Source organism: Pteropus medius, unplaced genomic scaffold (genome assembly GCF_902729225.1).
Source record: "Pteropus medius unplaced genomic scaffold, Ma_sr-lr_union100, whole genome shotgun sequence".
Classification (NCBI taxonomy): domain Eukaryota; kingdom Metazoa; phylum Chordata; class Mammalia; order Chiroptera; family Pteropodidae; genus Pteropus; species Pteropus medius.
The window spans coordinates 3,983,970-4,006,187 of NW_024354875.1; the positions used below are offsets into that span (position 1 = coordinate 3,983,970).

Sequence of the window (22,218 nt, forward strand, 5' to 3'; positions counted from 1 at the left end):
GAAAACTATATAGATTCATGGAAAAATATGAACCTTGACCTCCATCAGATCATATGCTAAAATTAATCTGAGCTGGGGCATAGATGTAAACATAAAAGCTAAAGTTTTCAAATCTTCTAAAATAAAATGAGACTATTCTCATGATTTGAGAGCAGGCAGAGATTTCGTAAGACAGAGTGGAGAAAGCAATTACAAAAGTAAGAATTGACACATTTCACCAAAAAGACAAACTTCTGCTTATCAAAAGACACGAACAAGAAAATTAATGAGAAAGCCACAGACCAGAAGAAAATACTCACAAAACATGTATCTCACAAAGAATGAATAAATTCTGATATTCATGTAACAGAATAGCACTCAGTAATAAAAAAAAGCTACATGCATCCACATGCCTAACTCTCAAAAGACGTTTCATACCAAAAAAAGCATATTCTTTAATATTTTACTTAGATGAATATGAATAAAAATCAAAACAGTAGCTGCCCTTGGAAGGGAGAGCGATTAAAGAGAAAGGGATGTCAAGAAGCTTTTTGGAATGATGGTCATGTTCTTTATCTTTATAGGGCTTTGGAGTATATCTTTACAGGGCTTTGCATTTACCAAAACTCTTCCAACGGTACACTTCAGATTTTTATATTTCAATATTATGTAAATTGTACCTTAAAAAAATTAACAAATAATGAATTCTAATTAATGATATACTAAAGATCTTAGGGGTGATGTGAACTACTGTTTGCAACTTACTTTGAAATTCAAGAAAAATATAAGGTGGATGACAAATGGATAGATATGTAAGTATATGTACCTAAAGCAAATATAGCAGCACAATGTTTATTCTCCCTGAACAATTTTTTAACTTTTATGTATATTTAAATATTTCATAACAAAATGTTGTGGCGGGGAAGACAGGCAGATCTGGCTGCTGTGCTGTAGCTTTGAGCAGCCTCTGATGGAAACCAGAATCTTGTACTGTCATCATGAGAGAGGGGCTCTGAGAGACAATCCAGCAGGTAGCCCAACCAGGCCCCTTGCAAGCAGAGCAGCTGCTGCACCACAGCTCTCACGCTACCAGGAGATCCCACTCACCTGCACCACACTGCAATCGGTGGCAAAAAAAAAAACAAGTTCTGGTACCAGAAGGTGAGGGCTCGCAGCCACTCCATCCTAGGAAAGATCTCAGCATTACAGGCCAGTATGAGGTCATCCTAGGGGAACCAGCCGTATCCAGGGTCCAGTAGAAGACTGACAAAACGTATCTAAATCTTCAAGAAGTTCCTACCAGACATAGCCTCTGGCTACTCTCTATACATAGCTGATCTTGCCTGTGCAGAATGGCTTAAATGTCATCGAACAAAATAAAGAAACCTTCAGTAACGTCAGCAATTCCTCAAAATTCTATGGGCCCAGAACTTGTTTCAAGTTTTCTTCTTACCAGCTGATAATGCACCCTACAACCAGATGGCATCCTTTCTTGAAGAGATGCCAGTTTTTATCCTAACAGCCAAACAGGATTCCTGCTCTGTAGAAAGAACCCAACGTCAATTTCCAGAGCCAGAGTAGCAGCTGATGCTAAAGCAATAAAAAAGACACAAGTGAAGGACTACAATTCAGATGTATACTATGGGCATTTGTGTCGAGAGTTTGCTGCAAGGCCTAGAAGTCGTCTAAGTACCTGTTTCCCAGGGACTTAAGATGGCAAGGCCCCCAGGTTAAAGGGTACCCAGACCCAGAGTAGCCACTTGGTCTGAGACCGCCCCATCTCCCAGTCCAGAACCAAATGTGTCTCTATCCCACAAGGCAAGTGATACAGACGCCAAGAAGCCACTTTGTCCCAGCCAGGCCTTTGCAGGTTGGACCATGACCCACTTAGTCTGCAATCCTTTATCAGAAGTACAGTTTTAAAACCCATATTTCCACTCGTAACATGTAGGCCTGCCTTGAATCTTGAGTCAAAAAGACTCTTAAGGGAAAGGAAAAAAAGGAAATTTATACAACTAAAGGAAATTTGAACACTGGCTACAGAACTAGATTACTGTTAACTTTTATGGACACAAAAATGGTATTGTGGTTATGTTTTTTAAAATCCTTGTTTTTTAGGGATAACATTAGTTGATGAACTTACAGATGAAACTGTATGACTTAGATGTGCTTCAAAATAATAAAAAAGGGACAGGACTATAAGCTGATGGGAGTTTGTTACATTATTCTGTCTACTTGTATAGATATATAACCTTCTCCATAATAAAATGTTTTAAAAAGAACAAACAAGTCTAACAATTCATATTTTTAATTAGGTGCAGATAAGATTTTTTAAAAAAAGATAACACACTTAATGAAAAGAAAGAAACAAGAAAAGCTGAGAGGTGAGAGGGAGCTAGAATGTCTGAGAGGAATGACAAGCTGGAGAAAAACAAATATGTGACCTGGGAGAGCAATCCAACAAGGTAACCGTAAATCCTGGGGTACCATATACATATCTTAACTCTGCCACTCAATGATGACACTGAATATGTAAAAGAACTGCCAGTTTTTATTATTATTTAAGCTATAAATTCAAAGTTTAAATTCTCCAACAGTTTAAATACAAAACCTATATAGTAATGTAAATGACACTATTGTGTTCTATGACAACTAAAAACTCCCAATGAAAACCACTCTGAGCAAAGAGTGAAGGAAATATTGATAATCCTTCTCCTATTACATCCATTACCTTAGATTCTAATTCAATAAAAATCTGAATATCTATATCATTCAACAAGAAATATTCTGGGAATTTTCACAGTTCTGAGATCAAAGTATTCTAACCTTTCTATATAAAGATATCATTGTTACTATTTTACAACTGTAGAAATTGAGACTCAAAGGCATCTTGTCCAACATTCTTAACCCACAAGGTCCAAATCTAATCCTTTATGCACAAGACCACTATGCTTCAAGGAATATTTAACAAGCCCTGCCCAATTTTATCAATTCCTCTACAGAGAAGCAGTCTAAGTTAGATTGCTCAGTTTTAAATCAAACTTAAAAGAAATGACAGTTCCATGCACTGATTCAGGATTCATTCAAAAGCTCACTGTCTTTGTTCTGATAATGTCCCATAGGCTCTTTCTGATACTGGCATTCCATTTTTCAAAGTCCACTATTATATACCGAGAATAACCAACACTTATTATAGGACAGGAAGATTTAGGAAATAACAACTAGTGTCCTATTTAATCTCATAATAAGTTATGAGTATAATATATCATAAAATGATATCTGGATTTTAAACTGTCACGTGAATTCTGAATTATAATTTTTTGAGAAACAAAAATATTTTCAGTTGTGGCAGTGCTTGTTTCTGATTAAAAAATAGCTCCAATCTTTCTCAAAGATGAGATTTTCACTGCCTAAAAGGCCTAAATCATAAAATAGGGTCTATTTAAATAGTAAGTATAACTGCTTGAAGAATACTGTCTCTATATTCCCGAGGATTTGCAACTCCAAACTGAAGCCCTTTCTCACTCTTATACTGAAATGGAATTGAAAAAAAAGAAAATTTTCCCCCACTAGACTGTGAGCTTTATGTAAGGGTACAAATCATGTCTGGCTTTGCTGAACACTGTACCCCAAGCACCCGAGGACAGTCCCTAGTACACAGTAGGCGATTAATAAATTTCTGATTCAAGAATAAAGAATCAATCGATCATGACTGTAAACAGGGAGAAAGGGCATCTTTCCTTACAGGTCTACTGTTCTAAGGTTTTTAAAAATAAACAACAGATGCTGTTTGAGGGTTATTTTTATAATCTAGCATAAAAATCAAATACTGTCAATCAATGCATAATTTTATTTCTACATGTAGACTTTATGCCTGTGGAGTATCAATAGTAACTAACCTCTTTACTCTCAATCCTAAAACATAATCAGGAAGGTTAATTTGCTACTAGAAAGGAAAAACTGTTTCAAAAGAAAATTAGAAATAATTTTATTATTGTTTCAAAATAAAATTACTTCTAATTTTCTTTTTACTGAATTATCGATAACACTGTTTGCCAGCCCTCATTCCATTAACTTTTATAATCAGAAATTAATCTAATAGTGAAATTCCTTTAACTTTAAGGCCATGATTTACCCGCAATATCACAAAAGAGAACGTATGGAGGAAACCACACACACACACACACACGCACATTTTTAAAGTAGCTTCTGATATTCTGATACAAAAGAAAGGCTTACAATATATGGAAATTTTTTGTGAAATATTTTACTTTTGGGAAAAAATGTCAAAACCATTTCAGCAAATAATAAATGCTTGCATTGCTGCAAAATATTTTACTAACATCTGGCATACTATGTTCTATAACCTAATAATGTACATATCTGCTCCACTGAACACATTGTAGGAGTCTGAGAACACTAAATAGTCAAGTTATTTGTAAACTCCTTATGCAGAAACTATTAATATACTGTTATAAACACTGTGTCCTTGATACATATTCATGAATAGTAATAACAGTGTTTGCTTACCACAGCTACCGATGATGACTCAAGTACTGTAAGTTGTGTTGCCATCAGTTTTGTGATTTTCCTAACAGTGAACAACTCTTAAGGTTCTAAATGAAAAGTGAAATCTTCCCTAGATACACATGTGCTGAGCCATCGCACTGATGGCCCCAACTGTCTCCCTGTGCCCATGCCCTTTGCCCTATAACTTGGTAGTCCCCTCCCACCAATTCTGGACTTAACAGCATGACTCTCTTTGGCAATAAGTTCTTTACAACTACAAAGCAAGCATGTACAACAGATTTAAGTTATATGCAGATGACTGTCAACAAGCTTTTCCCATATAAAATGAAAAGCACATGGAATGTGGGTTAATTCTGTTCAACACATTGTGAGTCATCCAGCAACCACGGAACTTATCTGCTTAAGCCAGTAACACCCTTGATCGTGACAACCAAACGTGCCCCTCAGAACACTAAAACTCCCCCACGGGGTAGAAGATCCAAGATTGCTCCCAGAGTCAATATACTTTCTGATCTTTGAACTTCAGAAACACTCCTCTTCAGGCACAAACCGATTCACGCACAAAATGCACAGACTGACAAGTGCCTTTTTAATCCAAAATGTGTGACTGCGTATGGTTCTTTCCAAACAACTGAAAGATGACACACAGTTGAAATATGGCAACATATTTTGAAATAAAAAATTAAAATCTATACTTTTCTCTACGCATGCTATATTTAAGATTTAACTGTTTAAATGAGATAAACTGATAATAGAGCACATGTACTTGAAGTCAAAGTATTTTTATGAAGTTGTACCATCCCACACTTCATATATCAATCCGCACTTTCCACACACATCTCTTAAGCTTTTAAGAACGCAGATTCTGCTAATATTGCAAAGAATCAAATATACCTAACCTGGTATTTGGGCCCTAAGATGTCCTTAGGGACACAAGAAGGAATGTCTGTCTTAAGTACTTAAAAGGCTGGCATGTTTTCTAGCAATAAGAGCCACTGCCAATTTCCCTTTTTCCATGCACACTGCGTTTGCTCTGCCGTCAGTATCTTTTCCTGCCGGCTTAAGAGCTAGTTACCCTCAAACACCAGCAAACATTTTATCCCCTTTGTGACATCTTCCCAAGCCTCTCCTTTTCACCAACAGATGGAGTCTGTCTCCCATATTACATCTGAAACTTCTTATTCTTATCATTAATTACCTAACACCATGAAATAAATATGTGTTTACACACCTGTCCTCTTCAACTATACTGGGAGCCCTACACCAGCTAAGCCTACGTAACATCTGTAACTGCACCCACAGGACCGAGCAGTGACTGTCATGACGAATGTTTGAAGTGGCCTATCAATTTGCATGGCTCTTGAGAATTTAAGATTCGTGAACCCATTCCAGTCATCCCTAATGTTTATTTTGTTTCTACTCTTTGATATAATGGGTTGCCTAAAATCAAATATTTCCTTTAATGTATTCTAAATTTATTCTGATGTTACAGTTTAAAAATTGTTCCTTCAGAAATCCTGCCACCTGCGACACATAGATAACCTTGAGGACATTTTGCTAAAGTGAAATAAGCCAGTCACAGAAGGACAAATACTGTATGATTCCACTTACATGAGGTACCTAAAATAGTCAAAATCACAGAAGCAGAAAGTAGAACAGCGGCTGCCAGGGGCTTGGCGGGGGAACTGGGGAGCTGCTGTTCAACAGGTACACAGTTCGGTTACGCAAGATGAGTAAGTGATGGAGATCTGCTGTACAGCACTGTGCCAACAGTTCATAATACTGTACTGTACACTTAAAATCTTTTTCAGACAGTAGATTTCATGTTAAGTGTTATTACCACATTAAAAAAAAAAAAAACTTAGTATTTTGGGACAAGTCTCCATCTAACCTTACCTACTGACAAGTTTGGACATTTTTACTTACTTCTCCAAAAGACTGTTACCTTTCCAGTTATCAACTGTCATCAGACTCTTTTTTTTTTTTGTCATTAGACTTTTAATCTAAGATCAGAACAGATTCTTTTATTTCTCACACCATTCTAATGTCCAAAATTTTGCATGTTAGGCCAACACTCTAAGAAAGAAATTTAAAGTTACTAGGCTAATCCCAAACTATACAAATAGTTTAAACTTTATTTTAATCCATAATTATATTATTCTATATTTAACTGTCATTACAAACCTCTGTTCTTTCATCTAGTTTTAGGTTTCCTGTAATGTACCATATCATTCTGGAACTTGATCACATAAAATAATTTTTTATCAGTAAAATTTGGAGACTTCAAAGTGTGCTCACTTCTATAAGTCATGTATTTAAAAATATTTCATTATCTTGAATTTATACTTCTTCACTATTTTAGAACCAAAAACACACACGCATCACAAGTAGGCAGTCAAGTTTAAGATACTACTATCCAAGTGTTGGGAAGAGAGAGGCAGAGTGAAAAATGCTCACATACAACTTCTGAAGGTGAAAAGGAGACTGAAACTAGTATTAACTTACATTCTGCCTCCTGTATCAAAAATACACAACCAGAATATTACAAGTAAACTACTGTTTCCTTTCTAGGAAGTGTTAAGACTTGCCTGTGAAGTAATAATGGCTATTATTAATCAACTGGGTGACTGGCTCATCCTTATCCCAAGATTACAAAATATTCCCACTTCCTTTGATAATTTTATAGTTTTTTAAAAGAATATCAGATCACCACTTTTACTAATGCAGAACATGGAACTAAAAACAAGAAAGCAAACAGACAGAATGGAATTACTAAAGCCCACGAAAGCGAGTGGAAGGACAACGCTCCTCTCCAAACCTTTACACCACTGGCTTCCCCATGACACTAGGCTGCCCCTCAAGAACCAACCTCCCCGCTGAGCACCTGCTCAATGGTACACATCGTGTATGCATCCCAAGTTAAAAGCACAGTAAAAGGGACCTCAGGTGTAAGCTGATCACACAGCATCCTCACAAGTTCACAAGAGTACCTCAAAGTTCATTCTTTTTCTCTGTTTTTCACCTTTTAAACCAAAGACGAACAGTTACTCCAACAGAAAATACCCTTCAAAAATGCCTTTTACAGTCAACCCTGATGAGTTTTAAATCCGTATGTTTTACCTCAAGTTTAAGGCAAAGTATTTAGAGATTAGGCATTAATTCTAAATACATTATTCATTCTAAAATAGCTAAATTATAAAACACAAAAATAACTTTTTTTAGGCAGTGAAATTCACCATTCTAAACAACTTATTAAATCTTATTAAAATGACTGCCAACAAAAAAAGTTGAAATTGTAAAAACACTTACTTCATTTCCATGTTTTTGCAGGAATTCAATTTCCTGTTGTGTGAATGTTGTCATGGAGATAGATTTCACCCTGTGTGGGGGATTCAACCCTCGCCTAAAAGAGAAAATATTTTACAAAGTTACTATTATATACTCTATTTATAAAGTTACATATTAATGCAAAACATTTATAGTTAGCACATTTAAACTTGGAACATTGTTTTTACTTAAACTAAAAATATTTTAAAATTATTTTACTTTATTAATTCCCACAACAGATATGTCAAGGTAAGTTTGACTAGACCCACACTAAATAATATATTTAAAAATAAATTCGAGTACCTAGTTAGGACCACATTATACTTGTAACACATGAATTCCTAGGAAATACAAATATTGCTTTAGTGTGTTTTTGATGGAGAAAGAAGAGACTATATGTGAAAAGCTCTATGGGTAAAGAATTCAAAAAGTAATTATTTAAACGTTTTCATACTTCCTAAGAAAATGATGATGTGTTAAGTTTGGAGCTACGCAAATATTCTAGTCAAATAGCTACTACGTTTAAGTTTGAGGCTATTATAGAAAATCAAAACTAACCCAAGGAAATTTGAAGTTATGAACTGATAAGAATAAAGTCCCATGTTTCCATCAATTCAAGTATCGACTGATAATAAGGAACATTTTTAATCACCTCAGGAGGTAGTAAATGTTCAAATGGAAACAGCAGGACCATGGAGAAGGGATTTGTGAACTAGCTGGATACATGAAAATGACTTTTACGGTCCTTTACAACCTTGAAGTCTTTTCTTAACAGGACTTTTTCCTAAGTTTTCTGATGATGTCTTACCACGCACATGAAAAAGTGAATAGAAATGCACTCAGAAAGAGTAAGAACTATTCACATTTTGTCCAAATACCACAAAGTGGTTATACAAGAATAAGAGTTAAATAATCGATGCAAAGTAACAGAGAAATCCATGCAAAGTTTCATAAAATTACTTTGGAGTCATGTCTTGTTTAGGTAAAGGTGTCATTTGGAATCCAGGTTTTAGAGTATATTACTAACATTTTTACAGAATCTGTCACAGTCATTTTGCAATCATCCATGCTAATTAAAAAAGATATTTAAAATTATGTGAAATAACAAGTGAACCAAAAATCTTTCAAAAATATTTTGGAATCATTTTTGAATAATTAAACATGGTATGTCGCATTCTAGAAATTTACAATATTTTAAATCAAAACAATAAAGAGAATTCAGAATTAACAGAAGCTCCTCAACTTTTATATCCTGTTGCTTCTTTCCCTTCTGTCATAGATAGATGGCTCACTTTTCAGATCATGCTTTGAATTATGACAAGCTGCACTTTGTTTCACATTTCAAAGTGGAGAAATGTTAGGTTTTGTTATTATGTTTTGCTTTGTTTAAATTTTAAATTAACAAACTATTTCCCTTCTAGCTCTTGGTAAATCAATACTTCAGAAATAAAGATTGCACAGTAGGAGAAACTGAACACAGCAATTTCATCCTAGTAAAACTTTCAAATTTAACTATGAAGAAACCACCACAGTGTGAATTACTTTCAAGTACCTTTACAATTTGCAATAACAAATCAAGGCTTTAAAGATAATTTTTAAATTTCCAAAAGTCATTATTATTCATTTAAAGCATACACTTTGTTTTCCAACTCATCCTGATTATCAGACAAGATTAAATTCACCATTTTCTGGGAAGCTTATTATGTATTTCCACCCCCATCCAGCTCCAAACCAATTCAAGAAGGAATTAACTTATGATCTTTGTTCTCTCAAATTCCTCTTTCTCCTTCTCACTTAGTCACCTGGTCTCTCTCCTTGTTCCCTAATACCTCCTCCTCGTTACAGCCGATCCTTTACCTTTCCATCTTTCTTACAGTATCCTTTTTAAAAACAGAAAAGGCAAAAAAATTACTTTCTAAAGAGAAAATGTCAAACACTGTTACAAGGGTGTACAGTTTGGATAGAAATTTTGGAGCAATCAGATGAGGAAATCCCTGTTTGTTCGTTTGTTTTGGGGGCGGTTAAGTTTTACAGACAGCAGTACAATGTATAGTTTATTCACTCACAGATCTTGAGTTCCTACCATATCACAAGGTCCATTTATGCATAAAGGAGGTATTCATTACTTAAATAACAAAATTTTCAACTTATGAAACAAATACAATGTACTCACAATCAAACTGTGAAAGTACATTTTTCCCACTTATCACAAGATTTCTTTAAATGAGCTCTCTCAGTGCACTTAAAATAGAATTTGATTTACAAAACCAGCAGACATAATTCTGCAAGGCCACATTAATTACATAAACTGAATAACTCCAAGGAAGTATTACATTTGTTCATGTTGATTTCTCTAATTGTTCTTTTAAATCCCATTTATTCAAGCAGATTAACTATATTCTCAATGCATGGATATACAAGGATGTTTCCTCTTTTAGCCTCCAAAACCTCTATACATGGATCATCATGTGCTTATAAAATAGTTTGGTAAAAAAAAAAATTAAAGACTGACTCTATCAGTAGAATGCAGACTGATGAGTCAGTAGTAATTGAGTAGTCTTCACACACTGATGGCAGGATAAACTCACCAATTTGGGTCAAGAATCTCATTCCAGCCTTTTGACCCAGTAATATCCTTTTAGCCTGCAGCAGTCCCCAACCTTTTTGGCACCAGGGGCTGGAGCTCCTATGAGAATCTAATACCTGATGATCTGAGGAGGAGCTGACTCAGTGATGCTAGTGCTGGGGAGCAGCTGCAAATACAGATGAAGCCTTGCCTGCTCACCAGCTGCTTTTACCTCTGAAACGTAGCTAACTATGTACAAGATGTTCATCATAATTTGTAATAGGAAAACATCAGAAACATTTTGATACCAAAGGGGAAGTATTTAAGTAAATGACAATAAAACTATCTAACATTATGCATTCTTAAGTTTGTTTTAATTTTTTAAAATGAAATTATATAGCAATCTCAGAACTGAATTAAAAAAAAACCTCCAAAGAAAACAGACAAACCAAATGCCCCAAAACATTAACAGTCCTTACATACATATAATGAGACTGAATGATATTTTTTCTATTTTCTCCAAGATTCCCACAATGAATCTATATTATTCTATAACAGAAAAAAATAGCAAGAAATAATGGTAAGTCCAAGTGACCAGTATTAATAGTCAAAAATTTGGACCTTTAGTCCTAGCTTTATGGATGGGAATGTCTGTGCTAGGAATCAGAAGAAGGAAATAAGGGAAGGAGAGAATTTTCCTAAGGCTTCCTTTCAGTTTTCCTAAAAAGCCTAAAACCTTTCCTCCCAAATACACCTACCAGCATCAACGCCTTATCTTCACTTCATTCCTCTAATTCAAGGTTTCTCAACTTTGGCACTATTAATATTTTGGGCCAAATAATTCTTTGTATGGGCGGGGGGCGGGGGGCTGTCCTATGCATTGCAGGATGTAAAGCAGCATCCCTGGCCTCCACACACTGATGCCAGTAGCACGCCCAATCCAGTAGTGACAATCAAAAATGTTTTCCAGATACTGCCAAGTCCTCCCCCGCCAGGGGGGAGGTAGAGGACAGCAAAATCTCTCTAGCTCAGAATCATTGTTAGAAATACACCAAATATGTTAACTATCGAGCAGAAGAAACTACTGAAATTCCTTTGGATCTCTATTGAGGTATAACTTCTACCTAGGTTCAATTTGACACAAAACATTCTACACATTCACTCTATATACAAAAAAAATTTAAATGTTCCCATGTCATTACTTCCACAATAACAAAAAGTAGAAATAAATACTTCATTCTGTAAAATGACAAAATATTCAAGTTTAAAATCCGTATAGTATATATTAAAATTAAAATGAGAAAAGACTACGGAGTGTCCACAAAAAAATAACCAACAATGAACTATGTGATATCAAGCATGCTTCTACAATTTAGTAGGCAAAATATAAGTTAGTACAACCAAAGGAAACTGATATTTATAAAGTACCTAGACTGGCGTTTTGCATATTTAATTTCATTAATTTCTACTTTCAATTGTATGACAGATTAGGTAGTCTGAAAAGGCCCCTCTGTTAAAATAATTGATGCTCCATAAAATAAAATTAAAAAAAAAAAAAAACACAATTGTTAACATATTGTTTCCTGGGCTTTCTACAAAGTTAAGGGAAATTTCTAAGGACCCACCTCCCCAAAAGAAAAAAAGACCAAATAAAAAAAAAATTCTGAGCTGAAACCAGAGAGTGGCCTGTGTTATACACGAAATGCAGTGCTGCTCAGAAGGCAAATACCACGACAGCAAAGACAAGATGAGAGTAGTGAACCTGAGATGCCCCTGTTAAATTTAAAGTAGCTTCAGGTTGGTAGTACCCTTAGATCCCAGCAGAGAAGTATGCAAATGCTCTCACAAGACAGCATTTCCAAATATGCTATCAGGATTTGGAAATGTAAAGTTGAATAAAATATGAAGTTGCAATAAAAATCATCACACGACAGTCTTATACCATCTCACCCCCAAATTTTAATATTAGAATTATCAAATACAAAATATAAAATGAACAGTTATAAAATGAACCAGAAGACAGCAGAATATTCTCTTTAGTCAGAAAAATTAACAGTTGTGAACTCAGAAATACTATCTTTGAAGTATAAGATCAAAATAATATTTTCAGATAAACATAAACAGGAAACATTAAAATAAGTAAAAGATGACATAAATTAAACAAGATATATGTAATTATCAGAACAGGCAAATTTAAAAGCCAAAACTATTAGAAATAAAAAATTATAAATGTGGAAATTAAAAATTCGACAAATCAGTTAAAGAGATTAGACACACCGAAAGAATGAATTGGTGAATTAGAAGACATAGAGAAGAAATAACCAAGGAGTCAGCACAGACATGTAAGAAAACAAAAAAGACACCGGTTGTGAGGGGGGAAAAGAAAAAGAAAGGTATAACATATATTAGAAGATATAACATATATCTAATCTATGCTCTTGCTTTTGAGAGAACTGAAAGAATAAAGGAGGTGATATTTGAAGAGAAAATGGAGGATATTTTTCAGATCCAATGAAAGGCATGATTCTACAAATACAGGTAGGAAACACAGCTTATCAAAATCAGAATAAAATCTACACTTAGAAACATTTTGGTGAAACTACAAACATAAAAAGAATATCTTAAAAAGACAAAGAGAAAAAATTGAACTAAAAGTAGATTTGTTAATGGGAACCAGAGGACAGCAGAATATTCTCTTTAGTCAGAAAAATTAACAGTTGTGAACTCAGAAATACTATCCTTGAAGTATAAGATCAAAATAATATTTTCAGATAAACATAAACCAAGAATTTACTCTAAGAGATCTTCACTAAAGAAACATATATTATAAATACCTTAAGGAAAAAAATGACCCCAAGAAGGTCCAAACAAAGGGGTGAACAAAGAAACTGATAAACACTTAGGCAAATCCAAGCAATTATCTGATTTTAAAAAGTCCAATTTATGCAGGGGTGGGTGTGGAGGATAACATTTTGCCAACAGTAGCACTTAAGTGAGGGTACTTTGTGCTTTTTAAAGACTTTGTATTATTAGGGGAACGTTAAAATACTGATTAACTCTAGACTGTTAGTATGAAGAATATTTCAATGGCGACCATAAAAAAAAAAAATAGAATTTACAACTTCCAAACCAGTATAAAGGGATAATCAAAATAAAAAACTGCTTGTCATTTTATTAATAAAATTAAACATACTTGCCTTATGACCTTGCAAACTCACTTGCAGGTATTTATCCAAATGAAATAAAAAGGTGTGTTCACCCTAAAATCTGTACTTGTAGCAGCTTTACTGATATGTATCAAAAACTGGAAACAATCCAGTTGTCCCTCAAATGGTAAATAAATACACAAGCAATGGAAGACTACTCAGCAGTAAGGAGAAATAAAAGTACTGAGATACGTGACCACTAACTTGGATTAATCTTAAGGGAGAGTGAAGACGGCAATGGGAAAGGTTACACACTGTACGATTCCATTTACATGACATTCTCAGCAAAAAAAACTGCAGTGTTGGACAACAGGTCAGTAGCTGCCAGGGATTAAGAAAAGGCAAGAAGAGTCTTGAGGGGTGAGGGAACAGTTCTATGTTCTGACTGTGGTGGCAGTTACGTGAACCTATACAGATATATGTGTTAACACTCACAGAACTATACACCAAAAAAGTTAACACTAACATATGGTAACTTAAGAAAACACACTAATACTGATTCCATATTACTATCTATAGTAACACTAATTTTTACACTAATTAAAATAATTTTTTTCTCATTAGCAGAACATCTCCACCTAGCAGGTTTAATCATTTTAATGAACGAAATCCTTGACTAATCAAAACTGAATTGTAATTTATCTACTTATGTGTAAGGCGCATTCCTGAAAGCTGGTGCCACTTCCCTTTCTAGCTAAGCCTCGTCTAGCTGTCGTGTGACTTCAGTATTTGTAAAATATTTTACTGTAATGCATTAGTCATACTACTGGATAAAAGTGTTGGGCAAGTAAACCACATTATTTCCACAGTGCCAATGTTGAAGTACCACCCATTCTGGAATCAGAAAAAATCACATTTTAAGTCTTCGGTTTAGTGCAAAAAAAATAATTAAATAATGACTCATTTAATAACACCAGCATTGATATTTTGAAAGCATGTTTGCCAGTTAATTGGTTTCAAGAAGTTCCAAAGTCACCTACTGGTGCAGCCCAATATGTTTTTGCGGTATAATTAAGTCATATGCAGATCCCTGGGAGGAGTTTTAAGGACCGCCACCCAGGTATGATGGCGACCAGATGGTGTGACTCATTCCATATGCCCACCACTATGCTGCTCTTAACTATGCCTCAGTCTTGCTAACAGCCATTTGTTCAATTCAAATAACAATGTGTGCACGATGAATAAGTAAGAACGCTTATTTAGTTAATTAACTGTTTTTCTTCTCCTTGTGGAAAAGATGGTTAAAATATTGTAATAGGCTGTGGAAATTTGAAATGTGAAACAGGCTGTGGTGACTATTGTTGGCATAAAGTAATAACGTCAATTTGACATTAAGATCTATTTCAATCCTGGTGAGTAACAATATTACATATAAATAATGTTTCATATTATAAAAATTATACATTTCAAATCTACAACAGATGGAAGATGTCTTTAACAGGTTATCAAGATTCTACAGACTGTTGATGCCAAGCACTGTATGTACTAGATAGTCCAAAACATTATCCAGAACCCAATATTAAAACACTGAATGTGTACATACATATATACACACACACACACATACACACACATGCACACACAATGTAAACCACAATTGTTATTTGGGGTGGTTTTTGTTTTGCAAGTCACAAATATTACACTAACATCTTCATAACACTTAGGACAAGCATCCAAAAAATAATACTTAAGTAACGATATTAACTAAGGTATTCCAGTTAAAAGTGGACAAAACCCAAGAGTGTCTTCACTCTCCAAACTCCACTGAAATGACAGCAAAGGAATAAAAAGGCATTGACCCACAAAGACACAGAGGTAACAGAGAACAAGGGAAGAGTCCAAAAGCACACTACAGTTCTCTAATTAAAAAATTTGGAAGATAAAAAGTGAACATACCAGCAGTAACTGACTTCACAGAGTAAAGAAAGCCAAAATAGAAGCTGTTGCAGAGGTGGGAGAAGCCAATTACAAGTCAATTCCCATCCAAGAACCCTTGAAAGATTCCCAAAGGAATCCGGTGCAGTTGGAGCGGGGGGTTAGGAAGAGTCAAAAACAGCCTCCCCGTTTCCCTACGGCTACGAGACGACCCCCCTACCAGGTCTCAGGCAGAAAAATCTGAAGAAAAATTTACTCTGGAGAGACCACCAAATAGACTCTGGACTCGGGCATATGTGAGGATGGTTACCAGGTACCATGCTAAAAACTGGGGGCTTATCCGAGAATCCACAAACTGAATGATAAATTCTATGCCCCCCGGGGACCCCTTCGATGTGGCTCCTAGAACAGTGGCAGCTAGGCTTTTTCCCCAACAAGAAGACTGGAGAAAATATCTCTGAACTAAAAAAATATGAGTTTCCAAATCAATGAGTCCCCAAAAATGCCTCAACATTGAACAAAGACTTATACCAAAATACTTCAATAGAAATGTCAGAACACCGGGGATTAAAAAAAAAAAAAGAGGATCATATATACTCCCAAAGGGGGCAGGGGAGGTGGGGATAGGACACAAAGAATCAGTAATAAGAACAACTCCAGACTTCTCAATGGCTATACTGAAGGTTTGAAGATAACGAAGCAATGCCTTAAAAATCCCAAGGGGTATTTTCACCTTTGTGAATGTAGACAAACTATTAAGTTAAAATGAGGGCAAAATAAGACATTCTCAGCCATATACTCTCAAAAATGATCTCCTGTTAACTTCTGATCAGAAGGCTAATGGTGATGTAGGTGTCCTGGGCAGACAGGGTGGAACACAGGTTAGGTATGAAAGGAATCTCCACGATGAAGGCAGAAGAAAAGTCCCAGGATGACAGCTGCACAGCAGGCCTAGAGAGCAGCATTTCCATACCAGATGACAGAAGTACCTGGAAAAGATTCATGGGGCGGGGGGGTACCTGATGTGTCTGATCATACTGAAAGAAATTTTATACCCCGGCAAAGGTAATTTATCTGAGAATATAATAATGGTATATACATGGAAAACAAAGCCAGTGAAGAAAACCAGACAGTTAGAAATTTCAGGGAGAAGAAGATTATACAAGAAGCAAACTATATGTAATACTAACACATTACACGACAGCGAGAATACTCTGTACACAGTTGCAATAAGGCAAATACAGAATATGATTTAACCAAAAATTGTGATATAATTATACTAAGGGAGCAGAAGCAAAGTGTAAGCGGAGAGAGTAAGAGAAGTGTTAAGAAGGCCAAATCTTTATCTTCCTCCCTGTACCAGCCAATAGGTAAAAGCCAAAATGGAAAAATTTTAAAAAGAGCTATGTTTTAAATATGTTAGTTAGAAATATTAAGGTAAACACAGAAGAAGGGAACAGACAAGAGTCAAAGTAACTGTCTGTGGTAATCAGAAATGGAAGAAGGGAATAGATCACTGTTTCTGTTCACTATAAGCCTTTCTTTCCTTTGTAAAATTATGTGAGTACTCTTTTGATAGAAATTAAAGTTGAATTAAAAATGAAACAAAAAAAGAATGAAAATAAATGGCTCTTGTCAAAATTAGACATAATCGACATATACTTATAGGTTGTTTTGTTTAATTGATGAAAAAAGAATTCCTAGAAAACTTGAGTAATTTTTACATTTCAAAAATATCAAGTTTCTTTACTGAACACCAGCAATCTTTTTATAGACTACATACCTACTGAACACAACTGTTCCAAATTAGAGTTCCAAGTTACAGCCACCAAGAGATAAAGGTTTGGAGAGAGAAATGAGAAAGTGTTTTTATATCTGCCCAGATTGTTGATTGCACTGATTTTCATACTTCCTGCATCAAAGAGCTTGCAAAATTTAGCAATTAAAAAGGTATCAAAGTTTTCTCACTTACAGTAAACTGAAATTGTATTCCATTGTCAAAATATCTCCCTGAATGTAGCCACATTAGAATACTAAAAAAAGTGGACAAGGAATTAAGGATTTAAATCACTGCCCCCTGTGACCTCGTGAGGTCCTGAATACTATAATCAGAGCTCTTAAAGGATATTTGATTACAATCCACTCTACGGCTAATAACTGTATAAAGACAAATTAAATGTCTCTTGTCCTCTGTTCAACTTTAATTTTAAAAAGTTAAAATTCTTACAATAAAGATTCACCATAAGAGTGAAAATGCACACAAAATTATAAAGTGTAAGTTACTATCCAGCTACATTTTTATCTGCCTGTGAAATCCCAAGTTTAAATGAATGCACTGTCCACATACAACAGCTGGTATTAAGAGAAAGAAAGTATTTCTCAACTGTTATCTTTCTTAATTCTATCTAAACTCTGAAAAATTCATGAATAATTTAAGGATAGAATAAGTCTTATGTTATTTACTGATTACACTAATGTTAGTCTATACAAATCAAATAATTTGGCCCAAAACTAGTCTTTAAATCAACTTAAAGGTCTTTGACAGGAAGGTAGTATTTTACTGTTGGCTGTAATAAAGTGTCCACTCATCATTTTAATATTTCTATTGATAGAACCTGAAAGTGGCAAATCAACGTTACATGAGTAAGTAATAGTTTGACTACATCCAAGTCTAAAGCCTATTTCAAAGTTTCACAATCTGAATTCAGTTAAATAAAATACTCTTAATGAACATCATACAACTTATAAGACAGTCCTCTGAAAAAAAGAAAAGATTAGCTCTGAGTCTAGTAATATTAACATTTAATTTATTAAAACAGATATTGTTAAATGAATGATAAAAGATATGTGACTATCCTAAAATTTAGAATTCAAGACACCATTTACTGTTTATAAACATTTTCTAGGTACATCAAGATTTCTGAATGGCAGCTAGTATGTCTTATTTAATACATGTATATCCACTGCTTAGCCCCATCCTCACATATAGTATGTGTTCAATAAATATTCAATGAATTGCACCATTTAATCCTCATAACAATCCTAAGGTATACTTTATCATCTTCTTATCACAAAGAAACTGAGACTGAGAGGCTGGATCCAGGCCAATCTGCACATTATGGCCTGGCTTAATACCTTGCCCTAAGTCATGAAGATAGTGGCAGTATCAAAACCTGACTTCAAAATTTATATTTTTTCAATTATATCATGTCATCTAAATGATAAATACATAATCATCATTAAAATCAATAGAAATGTTATTCTTATTTTTTCCTGCATTATTGTTTTTCAAAGAAAAAAAATCCTCAGGAGCTGTTTCCCTTCAATATTTCTGCAACAGACATTTGATCCAGCAACCATTCCCTCCTCCCCAAGAATCCCAGACTTCTGATTTGGGAACTTTATTTGGGGATCCTTGTTGTTCCAGTGAAGTCAGTGTAGAACATGTGTCCAATAAAGGCACTGGTTCAAGGTAACTATATGACCTAAGCTAACCTAGAGTGAATTGCAGAACTTCTAGAAAAGTTGGACGAGTATATAGCTCCAGGAGCTGGGGGCAGATGGGGAAAATCTAGGCAACATCATTAAGCCACTGGATAAAGTCTTATTTAAAACCAAATAATAAATTCCCTTCATATTTTTAAACTAATTTGAGTCTGGTTTAGAGTTACATCTAAAAAATCAAAACAGATTTTTATAAAAGTGCTTCCCATTTCAATGTCTTTCTCATATTGTTCCCTACTCATGGGACATCCTCTCCCCCTTTTTAAGAATGTCTCTCATTTATTGGCCAACTACTATTTCCCAGGCATTGTATGAGATGTTAAACACACATTATCTCAAATACTGAAAACTAATCTATATCCAAAATCTACAAGGTAAACTGTATCCTCACCACTTCATAGATGGGAAAACTCAAGTTCAAAGACACTGAGTGATATTCTCAATACCACATAGATAATAAGTAGAGCCAGGACTCAAAACCAGGTTTATCTAGCTCATAAGACTTGTTCTTTCAACTACAGAGACCCACCTGCCACATGGATCTTGTCTTTAATGGTCTTTGTTCTCAGACATCAAATCTTCTGTGAAATTTTCTCTATTATTTACATATTTCATCTGTAGCTCATTCAGAGAAAGGGAATGTTACAATATATTGTAATTATGTTTATATACTTGGAATGCAAACTCCGTAAGGACAGGAGGATCCAAGTAACCAGTGTCTCCCACTGTGTATGACCCAGGCCAAGTAAGCTGTAAGTTTTCGGTGGAATCACCACTCAAAAGAGATACAAAGCCCTATTTTATAAAATCCCATTAAAATAAACAATTGTCATCATTCTGAGGTATACTTTTATATAGAATGCTTCGAAACATGGAATCCAGGAAGAAATTTGTAAATACTTCATAATATTATGCATTTGCTGCAATAAACTAAATGTTGCCCTGCTATACTTAACACAGGGCTACACAGAAATATCAGAAATCCAAAACAGTAAATATATACATATATTTTTTCAAGCCAAATACTTTAAATGTATCAAAGGACCCTGTGTTTAGTAAAAGCGGGATATACTTATTATGTACATAATAAAAGTCAAGTACAGTTAAAATGAATTTGACTATTGGCTTCATTTTAGAATCAAAGTTGCACAACATTAAGTCACTTAACTTTATTTGTAAATGGAAAGTGTGAACCAATCTCCAAGATACCACCTAGCTCTATGATTCAGGGGTAATTCAATAATATCACTAACTACCAACTCCTCAGAATGCTCCTCTGACAACACAGTCTAAAAGTAACTCTCAGACAAGGGCCCCCCTATCAACTAGTTTTGTGCATACTTTCCCCTGACAGTTTTTCATTTAATTGCTTACATATCACCATCTCCTCCACTAGAACGTAAGCACCGAGAAAACAAGGATTTTGCTGTATTTATCAGAAAGCCCGAAGGCATCACGCAGAACCTACTACGTATCCAATAAATATTTGTTGAGGAAATAACAGTCGTGGAAGACTAACAATTAATAAGACTTCTTCGCCCAACTAAAAAAAGTAACCCGTGCACTACCGGGCATGTCCTGCATTTTCCAAATGTGATTTTTCTCCTATATTACGTACTCTGTCTCAATAACGTTGTTGTTGTTTTTTTTTTTATTTGGGGAGGTGGGTAACCAAATTACTTTATTTGAAGGAATGGTACAAACAAAAGAATTTCAGATGTTTTGGAACAACAAAGCTTTTAAAAATACTTAGTAACTACCACTTCGTCGAAAACACACTTTGAATCTTATACTTAGTTCATAAAAAACATCTTATCATCAGTTCCAAAATCATTTGCAAACTTTCCGAAAGAAATTTCACAGCAACGAACATCTTATCAAAATAGAGCTGAACGAAGCAAAGAAGAACAAATACAAACCGTCCCAGTAGTCAAGTCTCCGTTTTTCTAAAACAATGCTGTCTTTCCATCTTTCCCCATTTCTACACACAGCCAGAACAAGGTATTGACAGAGTACTCTTACAAATACCACCACCATGTTTAGAATGACACAGCTCCTAATCAATACCCTTATTTCCATGAAAACTTTCCCCCAAACTCCTCAAGATTCTCTTTGAATCATAAAGCTAAAAACCCCTCAAACTCACATCTGCTCCTCTCCTTCCCTCTCCCGAAATGAATCCTCCCCAACTTTTCCCTTGGGATTCCTATCTCTGCCATTAAGACATTTTAATCCCGGCTCCTCTTTCCAGTGACCTAAGTACTCTGCACCCGAGGGGCGTACAGGATATATGCGTGGTCCCCACCCTCTCCCACCGCGGCGGCCCCCCCAACCCGCTCTACGGGCGCCCGGCAGGTGCCTCGCTGGGGACCGCCGCGCCCCGGCCGCTGAGAGGCGGGGCGCACAAAGGACCCGCACGGGCCCCCACCCCATCCCCAACCTCCTCCCCACCCCCAGCCTCCTCCAGTCTCTCCCCTGCGGCTCCGTCGGGTCAGCGCCCCAGAGAGCGGAGGCCCGAGGGAGGGGGCGCCGGCGGCGCGGGGACCGGAGATCTCGCTCCGGGCGCCCCATCCCGATCCAGCCCGCCCACGAAGGCTGCCCCCGCCTGGACCCCCGCCCGACGAAAACGAAAGCGCATCCCCGCCGCCCGCGAGTCTGCGCCCCAACAGCCGCCCCGGGTCCCCCGCCCACCGCCCGGCAGGGCCCCACGCCCGCCCGCGGCCCCCACTCACAGGCTGCCGGAGCAGGAGGTACAGACGAAGGAGCCGACCGTCATGTTCACGTAGGTGGGGCCGCGCTGGTCGCAGTCGAAGCACTTTCGGTTGTGCGGGAGGCCGGTCATGTCCCGCAGCATCTTCAGGTGCTTCTCCTCCTGCTTCCGCTTCGCGCTGGCCGCCATGGCCGCGGCGCCGAGGGCGGAGGCCGGCAGGGCCGGGAGCCGGGCGGCGCTGCGCCGGGCGCCCGCGGTCCCACGGGCCGCCCTGGCCGCGGCCGCCGCCCTCCGTCGGCGCGCGCCGCCCGCGCCCGACCCGGCCGCCGCCGCTCGACTCGGCTGCGCTGGACGCGGCGCGGGCGCTGCGGGGCGCGCGCTGACCGGCCACACCAACCGGCCCGGCCGGGACAACCGCCGCCGCCGCCGCCACCTTCCCGACTTCTCCAGAGGGGAAAAGACGAGGACGGGGGCAGGCAAGAGGAGGCCCGCCCCGGGCGGCCGGAGGCCAAGTGCGGCCG

The 22,218-nt window shown here is 36.7% G+C and overlaps 1 protein-coding gene across 2 annotated transcripts in view; it reads right to left on the minus strand.

Moving 5' to 3' along the window:
- Positions 1–21,947, minus strand: part of AGFG1 (ArfGAP with FG repeats 1) — a 63,467-nt gene extending 41,520 nt beyond the window's left edge. The window contains exons 1-2 of one of the 2 annotated variants that reach the window (XM_039855605.1): positions 21,720–21,947; positions 7,819–7,912 (exon numbers count right to left, since the gene is read on the minus strand). In XM_039855605.1, coding sequence (XP_039711539.1) covers positions 7,819–7,912; positions 21,720–21,886 — 261 coding nt within the window. In that variant the 5' untranslated portion in view covers positions 21,887–21,947. The remainder of the gene's footprint in view (positions 1–7,818; positions 7,913–21,719) is intronic. The other variant, XM_039855606.1, reaches the window with a different exon arrangement.
- Positions 21,948–22,218: the final 271 nt, after the last annotated feature.